At 37.0% G+C, this 20,693-nt stretch overlaps 1 protein-coding gene across 1 annotated transcript in view; it reads right to left on the bottom strand.

The window, feature by feature from the left end:
- Positions 1-1,597: 1,597 nt before the first annotated feature.
- The window catches only part of TGFB2 (transforming growth factor beta 2), a 92,978-nt gene continuing 73,882 nt past the window's right edge, over positions 1,598-20,693 (bottom strand). Inside the window, exons 3-7 of the mRNA XM_014053501.2 lie at positions 14,621-14,753; positions 14,404-14,514; positions 12,974-13,145; positions 8,868-9,021; positions 1,598-4,898 (exon numbers count right to left, since the gene is read on the bottom strand). Of these exons, the coding sequence (XP_013908976.2) occupies positions 4,740-4,898; positions 8,868-9,021; positions 12,974-13,145; positions 14,404-14,514; positions 14,621-14,753 (729 nt within the window). The 3' untranslated portion in view covers positions 1,598-4,739. The remainder of the gene's footprint in view (positions 4,899-8,867; positions 9,022-12,973; positions 13,146-14,403; positions 14,515-14,620; positions 14,754-20,693) is intronic.

Genomic DNA, 20,693 nt, shown 5'->3' with positions numbered 1-20,693 from the left:
TCCAAAAAAGAGCATTTTAGCACAAACTCAGATTATTTAAAAGAGATTTTTAAAACATATCAGTATTCTTTTTTTATTGTTAAAGCTTTTATGGTATTTGCCATTGCTAAGTGTATGGAATTTTACTTTTCTACAATGTCACTGTTGAAAATTGAGTAAGATATATAATAAATAATAATTATTGTAATCAATAAAAGACATCTAAGAGAACATCTAGGATATTACTTGTTAGGAGTAGCTCTAAAGATGTCAAAAAAGCTCCCTGTGTATGAAGGTGGCAGCCTTTTAATAAGAAAGACAACTATCATTTATGTCAGAGTAACAGAATAGCAGAATTGGAAGACACGTTGGAGGTCTTTTAGTTCAACCCCTTAGAAACCCTATAATATTTCAGAGAATTGGTTATCCAATCTCTTCTTTAAAACCTCCAGTGTTGGAGCACTCACAACTTCTGGAGGCAAGTTGTTCCACTGATTGTTTTATCAGGAAATTTCTCTCTTTTTTGGTTGGTTCTCTCCTTGATTAGTTTCCATCCATTGCTTCCTGTTCTGCTTTCAGGTGCTTTGGAGAATAGGTTTACCCCCCTCTTTCTGGCAGCCCCTTAGATATTGGAATACTGCTATTATAACCACCTTTAATTCTTCTTTTCATTAAACTATACATACCCAATTTCTGTAACCATTCTTCATGTTTTAGCCTCCAATCCCCTAATCATCCTTGTTATTCTTCTCTGCACTCTATTTCTTTTATTCCTGGTCCTTGGCTATAATGAAGTATGATGGTGGTGGAATTTGTTTGCAGATGTTTTAGGGTATGCTTATAAATATGGATCTAGAAGTATGTTACAGTGAACTCAATAGTCCTTGAAAACACATATGGCATACAGATCTGATCTTGGGACCTCCTGTGGAATAAGGTCTTGCAGCTGAAACATATGCCCAAGTTTTTGACATTCTTGAGTCTATTATTTTCCCTGTTTTGTAACACCTTGCCTGATTAAAAGTTGAAGGAAATTCAAATAGTCCATATAAACCTTTAAGCTTTATGGCTTATTCCCAATGAAGGTGTTGCTCAGTTATAAATTTAAAGATAAATAATGTATAGAAAGAAAACTATCTGCCAGTTAGAAGAGACAGTCATTAGACAACAAGTAGTTTAACGTAAGGGAGTTTCAATTTGTTTGGTGCATTCTCATCAGAATTATCTGTGCTATAAAAACTTATTTTGTACCAAAACATATATTATGTTATTTGTTGTTTTAAAATGTCTGGCCTCTATCACTGATGATGTTACCTAGTTAGGATAATGAAAACAACCAAGCACAGAGAGCCCCAACTGAGGCTACAAATATTTTCCTTAATTGTTGTCTGGCCTGTTATTTGAATGGGGAAAAATGGAAATAAGGACCTAATCTTAAATGTGTTCCCAGTCTGAATAGGGTCCATGTACTAATTTTCATCAAAATCCCTTTGCTAGACTATCTTGAAGGTTCTCTTTACTATTAATAGCAGTGTGAGAGAGAAATAGCTAGATGGCAAGTTTAACCCCAAATCACTGTATTCCTGCTCCCCACTTCCAAATAAAATATACACCAAAATCATGCTTCCTCCTATATTTTGTAATGTTTATTTTCATTTAATTAACATGCTTGATACATACTAAAGCAGAATAAATTAAAATAAGACTAATTAACCTTTTTTTATACAAGGAACATCTAAAAATGTATGACAGCTGATGTTCATGTGGATGCTTATGATTTCTTTTAATAAAAAAAGCAAAAAGAGTTATCAGAACAATACAGATATAATGCCTGATCTTTAAGATCAATTGTGAAGCTGGTGGATTGAGAAAGACAATTAATTAGTTTACTGATTCCACATAAGATTATTAGCAATGATTTGAATCTATCAAATATTATTACAAATACCCTTCTTTCTAAATGTGAATTCTAATTAAAACAATTCCGTTTAGACTAGATTTATTCAGGGGTAGGATTAATCCAATTTAGGCTACGTCCTGGATATTTTGCTTAGGACTAAGATTCATCTGACAAAGCTTAAAGGACTGCCTAATAGTGAGATTTATGGGAGTTAAAGCCACCAGTTTGGGGAAAAGTAATTTAAACAAATTAAATATCATTTATGTAACAATTATTTGTATTCAATATAGATAGGATTTCAACCAATATTACTTTGGTAGCATTAAGTTACAATATTCAAGAAAAGTAACTGGAGACTGTTTACCTTGGTGTAAAAATCAATATACCTGATACCTTGTGTTCCTGTTCCAGTCTTAATAGTTCTGGGGAAAAATAAACCATTAATCATCAAAAGGTAATATTTCTTGACTGAATCAGTATAAAACATTATTTTCTTCACCATACTATGACTTCCCGAATGCTCAAATCCAACAGTGGGGAGCATATGTTGAGAAACAACTTTTTTCATTGTATATCTGTATATATAAATAAGCAGTGCACTTACAGCTTTAAAAGTTTGGTCCGGCTTGGAAAGATAACCCGTAAGCTTTAATAAATCCCTATATGCACAAATCCTGGGTTTGTTGAGAAGAAAGATAAGACTGCTTCCTGTTCTGTCCCACTGCACCAAGAAACTACTACCATTTCCTTAGTGTCTACTATGTTGGAATAGAGACAGTGTATTGGCCCTTCCTTTCTTTAATTTGGAATTTAACTGACCTTATTACAGTACCCTTTTAAGTAATTAATGAAGGAGTGTGGTGGTTCACAAGGTTAGGACGTTGGGCTGACAGTCGGAAGCTCGTGTTCAAAACCCAGTTGCTGCTGTGGGAGAAGGTGAGTTCCTGTCACAAGCTCCAGCCAACCCAGCAGTTCAAAAATGGCCAACTGCAAATAGATAAATAGGTATCACTTCAGTAGGCAACTTAAGGGGAAAATGAAAGGAGTCCTCAACTGGGTGTCGCCCAGCAACAGTGATGTCACTGTTCAACCCAGAAGTGCTTTGGTGCTCCCAACATGACAGTAGTTGTAGTAGAAGTAGTAGTATCAATTATTAATAGATTTTAAAAAAAATTAGGGGCAAGTGTCAAAAATACTTCTGTACTCAATTTGCTGTTCCCCAGGAAAGGGGTGAAATTGCACATGCAACCAGCTTTTACAGATTTCTCTGGTGATGCACAGGCCCTTCACAATTGCCAAGTTCACTTTTGCCTTTTGATCTGGAAGATCTTGTCTTTGGACTAACTGCCTGTGAGCAGAACAAGGAAATCAAGGGCAGCCTCCAGTCTCATCCCATCATCCATCTTCAGAAGTGTGTGTGTGTGTGTTTTAAAATTTTAAGATGTTTGAAGATACATACATTTTATACAAAACAATATTTAAATCTATCTCTCTGTCTAAATACAGACTGAAAGGGGGAAAAGAGTAGCTTGCATCATAGAGATGAAAAACAACATACAAAACGCATGTATAGCAAATATTATAAAACATGTATTTGTAGTGCAAGTTAAAAGTACAGGGGACTCTACTTATACTGGCCAGCTCGAGGGAAGCACATGATTCCGAGTAATCAACAAGAGCCCCCAAATTCAAATTCTTCAGAGTTGACAGTATTAACAGAATACAAAAATATGGTGAAAATTTACACATTACACATAAAGTACTTATTTTTTTAATAGTTTACAATAGAGATCTACAGATATGTTTCCAATGTAGCTGGCTTCTTACTACCCACCCTATTTTAATATCATAGGTGTGGTTACATATATCAAAAAACAATCTCAAAGCATAGCTATACAGCAACATATTGGGTCTGAAGATGAGACCAGTACATGTTAAATATTTCACTGGCTTACTAAATTGACAGTTTATTCATTTACAATTGTTGTTTTAATCTTAATAGATTTGTCTTTGAGACGAAAACAAAATGTCCTTTATTAACAACAATGGTATAAGGCTTTACATAGAAGCCCGCTTAGGCGTTCTGCAAGAAAACAAAGGGTTGTGTGTGTATGTGTGTGTGTCTTTTCTTTTATAGTAGGCTTTCTTAATGATGTAATAACAGAGTTCTGTTTTAATTGGGTTAAACTAATTATTGTTTTTCAGGCTATTTCTGAGTTCATGTTTCCCATATATTAAACACATTTAGTTGTTTGTTTGGTTTGGTCTGAACATTTGTGTCTTTCTAGTCTGTCCCCAAAACCCCTAGGGCAATACATATTCTTGTTTGTTCGTATTACACAAAAATAAATAATGCACTGTTAATCCTAAAAACTACAAGGAACAGATAGGGCATCTATGGCATAACAATATAAAAATCAAGTAAGCCACGGGATAGATACAGCAACTCCACTTAATGGGTTTTTCCTGTTTTTTTCCTTTCACATAAGAACTCTTTAACAAATTCTTCCAGTGTTTATTTTTTTTTTAAAAAAGGTTTTCTTTCTTTTCTTTCTTTCTTGTTAGTATTTCTGCTTTTCTAAAAATGCTTCATGTCTATCTCACTAACCAAGTAGATGAAGTGTAGGATAAGGCTTCACGGTTTTGCATCAGGTGACTTGTTTAAAAACAAAACACGAAACAATGAAACCAAGTTTCAATCCATTCAGACTAGTACCGTTTCGTTTTTCTTCTTTTTAAAAATCATGGATGATGGGTTGTTGTTTTTTTTGTTTCCTTCTTTTTGAATGTTTCTTTTTCTTCCTTTCTTTCCAGAGGGGGAGGGGGGAAATGCATACTCCAAAATGCTCCAATACATCCCTTAGCTGCATTTGCAAGACTTTACAATCATGTTTGAAAGCTGTTCAATTTTGGGTGTTTTGCCAATGTAATACAAGATAGTGAGAGGTTCCAGATCCTGGGATACACAACACGGAGAAGCAGATGCTTCTGGGTTGATTGAGTTGTACAAGCTAAGCACCTAGGAGGAAAAAGACAAAAAGAAGATACTCCTTCACATTCTGCAGTTATTACAGTAGCAAATAACTTTGGGTAACAAGGAGCCTAGGGCTCTGATGGCATCATTGACATGGTGAGAATTTATTCATTTAAACTAATTATACTCAAATTCTTTTTCCTCTGTATAAGCCTAGACAGCTGGAATCAATAAAAACACAGATATGTAAAACATCCAAACAGTAGAGAATTTTCACAGCAGTGAATTACTTTTTTTATGTAACAGCTGTTGATTAAAAAAAAAAGAGACACCAGTGAATAACTTCAAAAATGTTCTCTCAAGATTCTAGGCTTCACAAGAAAGGATAGAGTTGAAAATTGCATATTATTCTTTGGCTTATTTTGAGGGAGCAGTTGATAAAATTATGTAAAATAACTGTTAAAAACAGCAAGGGAGAGAAATAAAATGCCCCATTAACATTTTGCTTTTTGCCATCTCCCCCCCTTCTCTCTCACATACACACACATCAGAGGTGGTATTTAGCAAGTTCTGACTGGTTCTGGAGAACTGGTAGTGGAAATTTTGACTAGTTCGGAGAACCGATAAATACCACCTCTGACTGCCCCTGCCTCCTTCTATTCTCTGCCTCCCAAGTCCAGCTGATTGGGTGGAAATGGGGATTTTGCAGTAACCTTCCCCTGGAGTGGGGAGAGAATGGAGATTTTACAGTATCCTTCCCCTGCCATGCCCACCAAGCCATGCCACACCCACCAAGCCATGCCCACACAACCGGTAGTAAAAAAAATTGAATCCCACCACTAACACTCACCTTCCCCGAGAGTCAGGGTTGGCCTCACCTGACCTATTGCTGACAGTTTCTTAGTTCCACATACTTTAACTTGCTTCTAAGAACAAACGAAATCCTGTGGGATGGGAACTATTCAGTCCAAAATCATTTGTTTGGTCATTCCAGAATGACCAAACAAATATCTTACAGGAAACCCATAAGCAGAACATTGCAACAAGCCCTTTCCCACTACCCACTATAAGTTCTTGACTTATAGTAGTTCATTTAGTGACTATTTAAAGTTACAATGGCACGGAAAAAAGTAACTTATGACTGTGTTTCACAGTTACGACCTTTGCAGCATCCCCATGCTCATGTGATCAAATTTCAGATGCTTGGCAACTGCTTTATACTCATGACAGTTGAAGGGTTACCTTTTGCAACCTTCTGACAAGCAAAGTCAATGGGGAAATCAGATTCACTTAACAACCAGGTTACTAACTTATCAGCTGCAGTGATTCACTTAACAACTGTGGCAGGAAATGTTGCAAAATGGAGAAAAACTCACTGAACAAATGTCTCACTTAATAACAGAAATGTTGGGCTCCATTGTGGCTGAGGACTACCTGTATTGTTTTAGCACCTCTAATCTCTAAAAGCATATCTTCTCAAGATAAATAGCTTGTTCCTATTTATTTATGATCAAGGATATCATGTTTCAAATTGTTTAGAAAACAAATAAACTAAAAACGAATGTTCCGTATAGCCCCCACCTTTATAAACAATGCAAGTTATAATCCTTTCAGTTATAATCTGAACACATATTTCTACTATCAGGCATCAGCACCATTCCTACTCAATGAAGGTGCTCTAGTTACTAACTTCTGTGCTTACCATTGATTTATATTTCTTTACACTGTTTTGGCAGCAGGATGTTGCATGGAGTTGATTGCCTTTTTTAAAGCACCAAATAAGAAAGCTGTGCTGTGGGTTCTAGCCAACGTTATTGTCAGTTCTTTCATTCGCGCGCTGCACGTGCAAATTGTTCTGTGCATGCACAGAACTCCAAAAAAAGATGGTAGCGGTGATGGCGGCAACCAGGGAACTGGTTCAGGGGCATGGCCAGCCTGGTTCGCTGCCAGTTCTGTGACTCAGGCCGGCATACCATTACGTGTTCATCCAAATCGGTCCAAACCGGTAGGAACCCACCTCTGCTTTGTACCAAAGTACCCAATTTTGAGTTTTTTGAGGCTAGATTTTCTTTAACTTTGAGAGCCTCAGGCTTTGAGAGCCTGAGTCAACTTTGCCATTAGTATATGCATCATGTGTTACAATGGAAAGGACATGGTTTATGGCAGTGTTGGCAAACCTTTTTGACACAGAGTGCCGAAACAAGAGAGTGCGCATGCATACTTGCCGGAAACAGAAAGAGCAAGTGGCTGGCGCACATGCATGCGCCAGAAACCAGTAAATCATCTTCCCAGCTCATGCATGTGCACTGGGTGGCTACTCTTCCAGTTTCCATTGCTCTCACACACGTGGAGACCAGCTGGTCAGTGAGCCAGAATCCAGAAGAGCAACGGGCAATGGGTTGCGTGCCCAGAGAGATGGTTCTGCATGCCATTTCTAGCACACGTGACATAGGTTCGCCATCACGGGTTTATAGTTTTAAACCATGGTTGCCATATTTATACATCCTTCACCATTGAAGCCATAATTGTGATTTTTGTACTGACTGATGGATGTTCTTTTTGTAAGCCACATTGGAATGAATCAGAATTGCTTAAAGACCAAATATTCATTCAAATGATGCAATCACAAGAAACAGCACATTGTAACAGGTTGTGCAGATTCTTTATCAATGTAAAAGGTAACCAGTGGTGGGTTGCAGATGGTAGGTTCCGGTACGGGCATACCGGAGCCTGCCTGGAGCACTTGGTACCGTTCCGGTACAGTGCTCCAGAGGGTCCACCTGCCCGCCTGAGTTTCTTACCATGTTTTAAAGCCTTCGTGTTTCCATGCATGGCGCGTATAGCACCTGTGCGATGCTCCGCTGAGCAGCTGGAGAGTCGCAGAGGCTTGCGGAAATGTCTTTTGCAGCTACAATGCACGTGCGGGCCACACGTGCATGCACACTGTGCGCATCCATGTGGGCGACGCCGGGCCCATTCCAACCGTACTGGTTGGAACTGGATCCAGAAGCCAACACTGAAGGTAACCTCCATGCCAGGGTCTTTTAAAAGCAGAACTTGATGAACTTTTTGTTTTTGAAGAATAAAAGATTAGGAGTGTAAGTGGATACATTGGAAGTGCTTTGAAAGAAGAAAGTAGGGCAAATAGTGACTGAAGTTACAAATATAGGATATTCCATAGAAAAGGAATAAAAGCAAATGAAATCACAAGAAATCATAGACTGGACAAAACTGGTCTATATGACTTAATAGGCTCATTCAATCAGTGGCAACTTCAGATATACATATTAAAAATACTTTTTCCCACAGTGAAAACGTAAGTGCTTATTGTACCAAGATAATACTGCTAATAAGGCTAATAAGGAAAAGAAGAAATGTCTCCGCTACTACAGTACAGTAACCAGAGGGCTAAGATCAAGAGTAAGCCTTTTGCTATTCAATAGGATCGTCTGAAGGAAGAAAAACTGAACATGAAACTGAACAGAATGACAATCTCCCATCTGTTCTGAAATACTGTTCACACTGAATTCTGCACATTCAGCTGGAAGATTTATCAGTATTTTCCAACAAAGCTGGTAGCTCACATGATCACTGAGGCAGAACTGGTAGGTATAGCATAGCTTTTCCTTCAATACATCCTGAGAAAATATGATGGTAATGGCTCGACAAGATTTTGACCCCAACATCATTGAGCATGAAATATCAAAGTGGAAATTAAAATACAATGTTCCAATGTTTCTATCAATACAAGGACTTCTTTTGTTGCATCATCCTTTGATTTCTCTTGTGGTTCTGGATATGAAGTATAGTTCTTCTGCTTTTAAAATGCTCTTTTCCTTTCTTTAAATTTCTGTCAATAATAATCAGATTCTTTAAAATGTTGGGGTAAATGAAGTGTTACCATAATATGATCTATCAATTAATTAATTAAAAACACATTTTAAACTAACAAAATAGGTTTTGTTCTGCTTTATAGCCCTAATACTAGTTTTCTTAGTTTTCTAAAATACTTACTCTACTGTGCTGAGTATCTGAACTCCATAAATAGGGGCAAGCTCCTGCACAGAAATTTGCATTATATCCTTTAGGTTCATGTATCCATTTCCATCCAAGATCTTTCTTGAAATCAATATAAAATGGACGTAGACAGCAGTTATCTTGCACATTCCTGTAAATGGAATTATAGACATAATATTTAATAAGCTTCTATGCAGTGCAGATTCCTTAAGGCAATAAATCATTCAGAAATACAACAAGCAGCCTCTTCTGTGCGTGAATTTTATGAAATCCACAGTTTACTGATATTTTAGAGCACACTTTCAAAACTCTATTAATGAGATCTGGTTTCCAACTTGTCAAAAATAAACCTGAGCCTAGGCATAGGATTGTCTCTTAAGAATTTTCCACCATAAAACTGGATGGACAGTAGTAGTAGTAGTACAAATTTCAGCTTTAATGAATGGAGTGAGTGGGTGGTCAAGACCAGGGCACAGGAAAAAAAGAATTCTTTAATCAGGCCTCCCATCTCCAGAATGGCCACTTTATTTTAAAAAAAGGCACATTAAATTACTCTTTTGTTTTAGTTCTCAGCATGTCATAGATTGTAGAAGAGAGAAATCCTTGAGTTTACACACAGAAACACAAATACACACATTGTAAAGTTTAATACTATATTTTTATACTTAGTGCCACTCTGGGTTCACAATATACAAATATTCATGCATAAAAATGAATTAATGAATGAAATGTTAAGCAGTATATTGTAATTACATAATTATATAATTAAATTCTGTTTTTTTTAAAGTATGCATTAAAATAGCATATGAGTGACACTTTGTGGGCAAATATAATCAGGAAAGATAATTTCTTCACTTCTCATGTGTGTCTGTTTATGTTTTACTTTGTTTTGTTTTTATTGTTTGGGAATATGAAATAATGAAAACGATAACATAATTACTGTAATAATACTGTAATCTGCTTCTTTCTAGCTAGGACTTTGGAAGGAAAAGGAGAGTGATAGTTGTTGTTTCACTTCAACTAATAAAATTTTTGTGTATTTTATTGTTAGGATTTATTGCAGACATTTCAAGTTTCTGTTTATATCATATAATTTTGCATATGCCATCAGTCATGATTATATATTATTCTCACATTCATCTCTTATACTAGCTACAGATTTTTATTTGTATCTTTAAGTAAATTATATTTTTAGGTTTCTCTGTATCCATTTAGCAGAATGGATATCAAATATGTATTGTTCAAAGCCAAAGGAAAACAGAAAAAAAAATGATCGTGAGGACTACTAGGGTCTTTGAAGAGATTGATCTTGTTCTCGTTAGTGTAATTAGAAGAATACTTGCAACCTATCTTCAGGTGCAAAATTGAGAAGCTGCCTTAGCCATTCATGGGGGAAAATATGGGTCCTCTGTTGTCAGGCAGTCAGGAGATATTTCTGTTTTTCAAGGAACAATTTCTTTGGACAATGGGCCAAACCAGGTCTACTGAAAGTGAAGCAATTATAGGAGCAGTGACTTTGAAACTGTTCCTTAGCAATCAGCAACAAATGGCAGATTGAGCAGATGTACAACTTGTACTAATATGTATCATTTGTTTGACTTCTGTAGTTACACAGCTGAACAAGCATATATAACAACATTAAAACAATACTCTTTCTGTCTGTTTGCCTCTATAGTCATTGAATAAAACTACTGTCAATGATGTTAATATAGTCAAGAAAAGGGATCCATAATACACTGGAGAAGGAAGGGGGGTAAGGTCTTCATGGTCTTAACAAAAAGTTAACAGGTTTGGGATCATCCTAGTCTCTGAGGAGAAAATGTTCCAGAGGGTATGGGCTACCATAGAGAAGCCACATCTCCTGGTCCTGGCCAGTCAACATTTCTTGACGGATGGGACCCAAAATGTGCCCAATTTGCTAGATCCAATATATATCATCATTTGAGATGAGTATGATTTTTGCATGGACATATCCATGCAATTTTCTTGGGAACAGAAGACGTTTATCATACCATACCATAGCTTCCCAATCTGACCTATTGTCCTGGTATTCTCCAGAAGGTTCTATTCAGAAAGGAGCCTATTCCAAACCCAGACAAGATCAGCCTAATGCTGTCACCTGTTAAAATTTATTTTTACAACTGCATCCATACAAATGCATTAGCAAATGCAAAATTTATCTCTAGACAGATGCTCTTAATTATGCTATGTGCGTAGGTGAGGAGGGATAGGGGAATCTTTCTTTAACCAGTAACAAAAGATTTTTGAGCAGTTTACAGTCATCTTATTTGATTGTCATGAGGGTGGAGCTTCAATGGTTTTTGTATCTGGTGTTTTAATTTTCTAAGCTGCCTAGAGTTATCATGAATGAGTCAGACAGTCATATATATTTTCTTAATGATTAAGAAATTATTTCTTAAATTTATAATTTAAGTAATAGGATCAAAACAAAATACAGCCATAAAATATAATCACTTGCTTCCTGCCAAAGAAATAAGTGATGACCCCAAAATATCTCCACAACAAGAATGAAATAATGCAACCCCAACAAACCTGATGGTTTGGCAAGCCCATTTTTCTCGATTTTAAAAGAACCCAAAGAATTGGGGCAAACTTCATCTCAGGGGGATGGTGCTCCATAGAAAGGGGGCAAAGGGGGCAACGATCCAGAAAGGGCAACTCGGTGGTTCCTCCAAGTGCTACTTCCTATGGATAGGGATCTAGAGCAGCGTTTCCTAACCTTTTCAGCTTTGTGGACCAGCAGGGGGATGGTTCCACGCACATGCCTGCCGCTTCTGCAAATGGAGTGTGCATACATGAACTTGCCCACTGCTTGTGCAAGTGGGGATGCACGTGGGTGCACGCTCACTCACCATGGCCCAGTTTGGAACAGCTCAAGGTCCAGGGGTCGGGAACCCCTGATTTAGAGGAATTCTTCCCTTCTAATACAGGCAGCAGCTACCCAAATTGTTTTGGTTCTCCAGATATCTAGGACTGAGTCACATAAGCCTTTAAAGGAGAAGAATAGTACCATAAATTATATCTGGAAGCCAATTGGTAGCCTTGAAATACTTATGATATGGGGGGCAAATTAATTGGTTTCTGCCAGCCTCTGTTTTCTGGACCAGTTTCTGGGTCTTCAAATATTCCAATGCAATAATCAAAATGAGAGGCGATCAAAGCATAAATGGTAGTCAGTAGCACTTCCTGAACCAGGAAAGGTCACAATTAATGCCCATGATGGGGTGATACAAAGCCTTCCTAGCCACTGTTGCCACCTATTCTTTTCCTGGAGTTGTAGGTCCGGGAGAATCTCCCTATTACAAGACAGTTTTGCACAGGAACTGCAAACCATTTCAGTATCCAAAATGGAATATCCTGCTATCAGAAGGCTTTGAAAAGCCACTGTGTCTTGCAACTGAGCCTCAATTCCTCCCTATTCAGACCTTAACTGGTCCCAAGCCACATTTTATGATTTCTGGCGCTACATTAGCAGCTGCTCAATTACTATATGATTCTGAGCATATGCTCTTGTTTTATACATTTGAGACATATTGCTAGAGCATAATTATATTTGTTTAATTTTTCAGATTGGAGATAGCCTACCTTTTGAACAGCCAAAATGTCACAGGGATTTTAACAAAGGTGCAAATAAAAGCAAATGTTATTCTTCAGTAAAATGCAGTTAGTACAGATTGCCAGAAAATGAACAAATCAAATTTAGGTTTGAATATACTGTATAATCTGATGTGTATCAAGTTCCTCCCTTCCCCCAATTCTTGATTTGCTTGTTGAAGTTATGAAGCAGCTGCTCAATGGTTCCTTTGCCAACTATCCTGAAGAAAGTGTCTTCTTCAAAGCAGCCACCCAAGTCCTTCAGCAGCTGTAGCCCTTCAAGACTTTCAGGAACAAATCCAGAGAAATATAAACTTTTTATCCAAAGTTATGTGGGCGGGGTAGGAGTGGGAAGTGACATATATTCCTTTCAACAGAATGATGTTAAAATTACAAATAAAAAGCAGGTTCCTTTTTTTAAAAAAAATGGACTGCATTAATATTTTTACACATGCATAAAAGTCTATAAAATCTTATAATGTGATTACCTAAAACAATAGGCAGCATCTAAAGCACGCTTCTTCCGCCGACTGGATTGTTGCGACTCAAGTCTGTAGGAGGGTAATAACATTAGCAGAAGATGTGGGCTCTTCCCACTGTATTTTTTCCTACTGGACTTTAAAGCTTTCTCACCACTGGAATAAGGGTAGTCATCAATACCTTTAAAAAATACATTTTGGTAATAAATATTGTGTTGCTTTTTTTGGAACAAATTACATAAAGTATCTCTTAACAAGAAATTTAAATCATAGAATAATAATCAGGTGTGTTGGCATCAGCTGGGCTGATTTGAGACATGCTGATGCATGAATGTGGGAAGCAGGGACCTGGGTTGAATTAAATATCCTATATTTTTATTATCTCTGCATCATTTCAGATCAGGAACACTTGGTTTGTTCATATCAATTATTAGTCATATGATCTGTTATATGTTTCCTTATCCCACAATTATTATAAATATCCACATAGTATTTATTTAATACCAAGCAAATATTAATTCTTTTCAATGCAGGGCCATAGACAATAGTGTGTCACTTTAGATCCATGGAAATGGAGATCTAAAAGAAGCAGCTAGAGAATCTGCCCCAGTGAAGCAGGGACCATAACACAAGTAGTTAACGTAGATAACATGTGAATCTAGTGACCTGCATTGCCATATAGACTCTATTAACATGCTTGGCTGTACCTTTTGGATACATCTAAGGTCACCAGTTAGATAATGGCAAGGGTTGAAATTAATCATTTACATTCTGAACATATGTTTCTCTGAGCACCAGTGCTGATATCTATTGGCACATAAAGAGCTTATGGCTGAATGCTCAAAATCAAGAATCTCTAAGCAAATTGCAAGAAGAGTACACAAAGATCACACAGGCAGAAACATTTGCATGAGTACTAATGAAGCTAGCAAGAAAATTATGCTAAGAAGTAACTTATTAAACATGTTCTAATCCATTATCAAATAACTACTTTAAACAATAGCAATAGCAATAGCAGTTAGACTTATATACCGCTTCATAGGGCTTTCAGCCCTCTCTAAGCAGTTTACAGAGTCAGCATATTGCTCCCAACAACAATCTGGGTCCTCCTTTTACCCACCTCGGAAGGATGGAAGGCTGAGTCAACCTTGAGCCGGTGAGATTTGAACAGCCGAACTGCAGAACTGCAGTCAGCTGAAGTAGCCTGCAGTGCTGCATTTAACTACTGCACCACCTCGACTCTTAGTTCAGCAGTTTTTACAGAAATGCTATACCAGATTTTGAAAGCAATTGTTTAAGGATCTTTTCTCCCACACCGTCTGACACCCCATATTTTCCTTCACTAGTATAGTTTAGCAATATTGGACATATTATAAGATCTACTGAAACATTTCACATTCATTACACAATTATTTTATTTTTTAATTTTTAGTTATTACCTGCAAATCTTGCCTCTAATTCTTCACTTTTATTTGGAATAATATAATTATTTGAAGGCACAAATGTACAGCATGGGCAATGTAAACTGATCTTAAGTCCCAAATTTCTGTCTGCAAAATATAAGAGAAAGAAAATTTGCTTTATATCAGGTCAGGCAAGATTTTAATCTGTTCAAATTTAATACAGGTTAACACTAAAGCAATTAATTACTATCACCTTTGTGATGGAGCCATTCATGTACAGCCTCGGTTACATCAAAAGATAACCATTCCCCCTCAGCTCTTGTTTTCACCACCTTGCTATCAATATAGCGTTGTGTAGGTGATGTGGGATCTTTATTTTTGATCATCTGCAAAACAAGAACATTTATATTCAGTGATATGGAGTCCTCACAATTTAATTTGAAAGGGGGACTCAAAACAGAATACAAAAAATAACTACAAACCTCAAGAGGTTGTGCCATCAGTTGATCTACCTATCTATCAATGTCATGAAAACATATTCTGACATAGTATTTTGACCAACTCTTACACAACACAATTACAAGAAAAAAATATGGAAATAATTTGTAGAGATCAGCTCAACTGCACAAGTGAGATTCTTTTCTTCAAATGGAGATTGTGTACACAAATTTCTATTGCTTTACCATAACTTGAAATACATATAAGCAAATTTCCTGATGTCATTCTTTTTTCACCTAATTGTTTATAATTCAATTGTTATAAAGTTACTTTATGTTAAAGTAACTTTAACTAATGCAAGATAGATAGAAATCAATTTCAAGACTTTTATTCCTGAGTACACCTTTTGTATACAAATGCAATGTTTTTGTAGTGTTTCTTTACTAAAGAAAAATGGATACATCTGTTCCTCAGATTTTTTTTTTACATTCCTTCAGTTTTGCATATTTGAAACATGGATTATTTCAATGTAAGACAATTTCTAATATTCATGACTGCACTAAGACTTCTTAAAGTCTGAAATATAGAGATCATGGAGAAAAATGGCTTTCAAGATGATAATGTGATATTTGAGTTGCAACTTACAAATGAACGTGATAATTCAGGTGCAGATTTTAATCTACTGACAATGAAAATATAATAAACAAAATGTGAAAGATGCAGCTATGAAAATCTTGCAAGAGATCTTAACTGCATGAATGAGTGAAATCCAGTATTATGGATACTTAAAGAGTTTGGTTCAGACTTCAGTAGGCATTGTTTCATATTCATAGCATTATGGGAGAGCAAATTGTGTCCAAATAAACATTTAAAAACTGAGTTTAACATAGATTTAACACATCCTATATCTACTTTAAAATACTCTGGGACCAAGATTTTTACTCCCTTAGAAAATAAAATTAGTTGCTAGGAGTCATAAACAACTTGATGGCATATAATCAATTGGAAATCCAACACTGATGGGACAGGACAAATATCCCATTCCAGATATTGCCAGAATGGATTAAGGCAGACATACTCCTAGAGGCACTAAGCAAGTTTTCCCTGCACCAAGTGTACTCCAGACAACAAACATAAATTGCAACTGAGATACTAACAATACCAAGAACTCCGCTCACCTATTAAGCATAAGTCTTTAACTTTTCATGAAACTTGTTTCACAATAAACATCCAAGTATTTTGTTTTCATCAAAGTATAATTATGGCTTCCTACATTTAGTCTGTTTCTAGGCATATACTTTACCCAAATCCTTTTTGTGTATCTTGGCTGGATGCCTTTCTTTGTACATCATCTCAAATGCCTGCCCAATGAAAGTTAAATTGTGGCTTGGGAACACATGATCTGCTTTTTTACCACTGAGAATTACCATTTCTCCATTTGTCTCAGAAGATAATGATAGACAATACTTCTCCTTACTCTCTCTCTTCCTCCTTCAGTCAATTCACTGTCTTTCTCATTCTTAGTCCTTCTGGGATAGCTTTCAAGCCTTTGCTAACTGACCTTTCATAATTTGATATGTCTGTTTCTTTTCTCTTGGTATACTTCCTTTTTTCAATTAAGTCTTTTAAATCTCCATTTTGCTGTTCTTTCTTGGAAACCTTATAGAGAAATTCCATTATCTAGATGAGAAACTAGTCCTCAGTAAAATTCCAATGTCTAGATAACTGATTATTTATTAATTATTATATATCAGTTGATTTGTAGATTTCTGAATTACTGGACAATGGCACCTTCAGAAAAAAATGCCACAGATCATATAGGGAAGCAATTTTGTAGTGCCAGATGGATTCCATAAATATTCAGTTTCCCTAAAAGATGCATTTTTTATGACATAGATACAGATTTGAACATACCCTAAATAGATCAGTTGATCCATTATCACATTTCAAGCAGTGAGTGGTCTTGAAGCCTGCTCTCCAAATAAAATCTTAAAAGAAAACCACAGGCATATAGGATGAGGGAGTTCTTTTGTACACCTGGCTCTAGTCCATTGAGAGCTTTAAAGTTTAAAATAGTTTTATGTTTTATATCCAAAGCATCTTGTTTTCTGGGAACATTGCTCATGCCATAAATGCTTAGGGCCGTGTCTTCCCAGGCAAAGCAAAAGAATTAAATTAAAATCCAGATGCTAAAGAGGGATGTCACTACAGTCAAGTGAGTTAGAGATTCACACTCTGTAATATGTTAAGAAAAAAACTGAAATCTCTCTCAAACACAAGCTACTCCCAGGATAGCATCTACTGCAATCTGCTTTTTCCAAACTTTCCTAGAATATTTTATCTTTGAAACATATATGGATTTATCTCTTCTCACCCAGTAAAATTTATTTATTTAAAAGTTTTATATGGCCACTCATCTTGAGCAAATCTGGATGGTAAACAATCCAGACAATTACAACAATCATAAAACAAATCAAGCCAATAAAACAATGAACAAAAACCCTGTGCCATCATTTGCCCATTGGGATGCTCAGTTAACCTCCTTCCATGTAGACATAGAAAAGCCATGCTACTGAGGTCCTGCTAGATGACCATATTTCAAGAAGAGGACTTGGAAAATGCCCACCCCATCGGATCTAGTGGGATGGGCAGATATTCTTAGGGAAAGATGGTCCCACAAATAGTCTGATTCTTGCCGTGTGGGGTTTTAAATGTGATAACTAGCACTTTGAATGGCATCTGAAAGAAAACTGAAGCCAGTGTAGTCAATAAAGATGTTACATGGGCAAACCTAGTGGCAGCTGTTGTCTTCCAGACCAGTTGTAACTTTCAAATAGTCTTCAAGGGCAGCCCCATGTAAAGCATATTGGAATAATCCAGGTGGAATGTCTATGGAGAGTCATCCAGCTCATGGTTGTACCAAAGGTGCTTTTCCAAGAGGCAACTAGACTTTCTGGTTTTTCTTTGGGAAGTGAAACATCTTCAAAGAAAAACCAGGAGGTCCAATTGTCTCTTGAAAAAGCACCTTTGGGACCTTCCAGGTGGGTAGTAACTAAAGTGTGAGTGACTGAGCAAGATCTCCACGTCCAGGAAAGGGTGTAAATGGTTTACAACACAAATCTATACAGACTCCCACCCTTAGATATGGCTGCTACTTGCTCATGGAGCCATGCATCCAGGAGGACTCTCAAATTGTGCACCCACTCAGTATGGAGAAGTGCAACCCCATTCAGAATCATGATGATAAAATCACCAGGCCCCGTTGACCCAAACAATATGACTTGCTTGGCCCAGAGTAGAAAATAATAATTGCATATCATCAATATACTGATGATACTGTATTCCACGTTGTTAGATAACCTCATCCAGCAATCGTATAGTTGTTAAAGAGGAGAGGTGAAAAACTCAAGTCCTGAGGTACCGCACATTGCAACGCCTAAGGTAGAACCAGTGCAAAATATTGCCTCCCACTCCCAATCTCTGGAGCCAGTTCAGAAGGATAACATAATATCAAAATATCAAAAGTCACTGAGAGTTAAAAAGCTCCTGAGAGATCCAGGAGAGCCAGGACAGTTGGGAGCCCTCCAAAGGTCATCAGCCAGCATTACCAATGCCATCTCAGAGTAAAAGTTGGCCTGGAAAGATTCCAGGTAATATTACTCAGCCATTTCATTATTCAAGATTTAGTTTGATCATACTCAAAATGTTATTTCACCACATTCAAAATCTTTGGGTTTACAGGATTTTTCTTATCTCCATCTCATATCACATGGCTTATTTTAGTTGTTAGTTGCAAAATCACGACCCCATGGACAACATTCCTCCAGGTCTCCCTGTCCTCTACTATCCTCTGGAGTCCATTTAAGCTCACTGCTTCAGTGACTCCATCCAGCCACCTCATTGTCTGTCATCCCCTTCTTCTTTTGCCCTCAATCTTTCCCAGCATTTGGCTCTTGTCCGGTGACTCCTTCCTTCTCATTAGTTGGCCAAAGTATTTGACTTTCATCTTCAAGATCTGGCCTTCTAAAGAGCAGTCAGGGTTGATCTCCTCTAGGACTGAATTGTTTGATTGCCTTACAATTCAAGGGACTCGCAGGAGTCTTCTCCAGCACCATATTCAAAGGCTTCAATTCTTTGGCACTCAGCCTTTCTTATGGTCCAACTTTGACAGACATACATTTCAACTGGGAAAACCATAACCTTCACTATACACACTTTTGTTGGCAGGGTGATCTTTTCTTTTTAGTATGCTGTCTAGATTTGTCATAGCTTTCCTCCCTGGAGCAAGCATCTTTTAATTTCTTCCCTGCAGTCCACATCTGCGGTGATCTTGGAGGCCAGGAAAATAAAATCTGTCCCTACCTCCAATTCTTCCCCATCTATTTGCTAGGAATTGAGAGGGCTGGATGTCATGCTCTTAGTTTTCTTAATGTTGAGTTTCAAGCCAACTTTTGCATTCTTCTTCTTAACTTCTTATTTCTTTCCAGCTATCTCTCTCTGTCTCTTGAAATAAATTATGAAAAACAAAATCTTGGATATATATATCCAAGAATTATATATCCAAGAATTTATATATGTATAAATTCATTATGGTGAAGTCAGTGTGAAAAAATGGGAGTGTCACCATCCTCTGGGAAGATAAAATAAAGAAGAGCGCCATATAGGGTTTCTTTAACTTCCCAGAGGAAAGACGACATGACAGTTTAATAAACATACTAAATATTACCCCAGTAGTTATATAACATAGTAAATATAATAAACAGACCATTCTGACTCTTACTATGCCTGAATTTTAAGCAGTGGCCTTAGCACAGATGCCTGAGCTTGCTTGAAAGTGATTAATGTTGTTGGCTGTTTGCTGAAAAGTGTTTCCGGGATATTTCCCATTATTAACTTTTGCCAGCAGGATTTTGGCAACCTCAACCACCTGCTAAATTCTGCAGGTCATGTTATTCCGTCAGCTGGACTTCCTTAAAGCTATGTAGCTGCAAAGGGAAATAGTTCTGCCGAAGCGGAAGGCAGTTGGGGTCTTTCTTTTGGCTTCAATCAGCTTTGTGTCTGGCAGGCACAGAGAACAGAGTGCGGACCTTAACAAGCTATTGTACGAGGTACAGCACACTTGCCAAAATACAAAAGGTACATATGACTTGCCAAATGTTTTAAAGCCGATAGTTCTGTGATCCGCTTCCTGTGATCTTGCCAAGCACGTTCATCATGCAAGATTGCAAATAACAAGGACATGTGGCATACTACATAAACCCCGCTTATAGCTTGTATCGGGGTAACACAACTGTAGTGGATATTGATTGTTTGTAGTATTATAACAGTCTCTTAATAGTGGCTTCAATTTCCTCTGTTTGTATTTAGCATGGTAAAAACTACCATAGTTTAAAAATGAAAAAATTCTAGCCTTCTTGTCTGTGAGAAAAACGTATGTTAGGGCTCTAAGAAAAGCTACCATGGGTCCTGCACCACTAGCATCATTTCTCTGATGCTTTCATCTTTATTTCAATGCCAGTTCTTTATCTTGGCTGCTATAAGCACCACACCTCAGTGCCTGTAATCTCTGCAGCTTACATAAGGATAAAACAGTGCTCTAAGTTTGTCTTTCTTCCTGGGCCAAATATATTTTATCAAAAAGTCATCCTTGCCAAGATTTTTTCCTGCTAGAGGTTAAAATGTATTAAGCTGTGAAAATACTGAAAATGTAATTTATTTTTGGCTTGTTTGAGAAATGATTACTGTGAATTCTGTGTATTTCGATGTACCCATTCACAGTCATGCAAAGAACTGAAGACAAGTGTACAGTTAAGTGTGCAATGAGGCTTTTATTGGGGGAAAAAATGGGATCAGCTACAATACAATAGCTGTCACTATTTGCATAGTTT

The sequence above is a fragment of the Thamnophis sirtalis genome, unplaced genomic scaffold (assembly GCF_051295495.1).
Source record: "Thamnophis sirtalis isolate CommonGarterSnake01/CBP01778 unplaced genomic scaffold, rThaSir2_p1.2 scaffold_6, whole genome shotgun sequence".
In the NCBI taxonomy this organism is placed as follows: Eukaryota; Metazoa; Chordata; class Lepidosauria; order Squamata; family Natricidae; genus Thamnophis; species Thamnophis sirtalis.
Note: the sequence above shows the minus strand (reverse complement) of the source record. Positions and strands in the feature narration are given on the sequence as shown.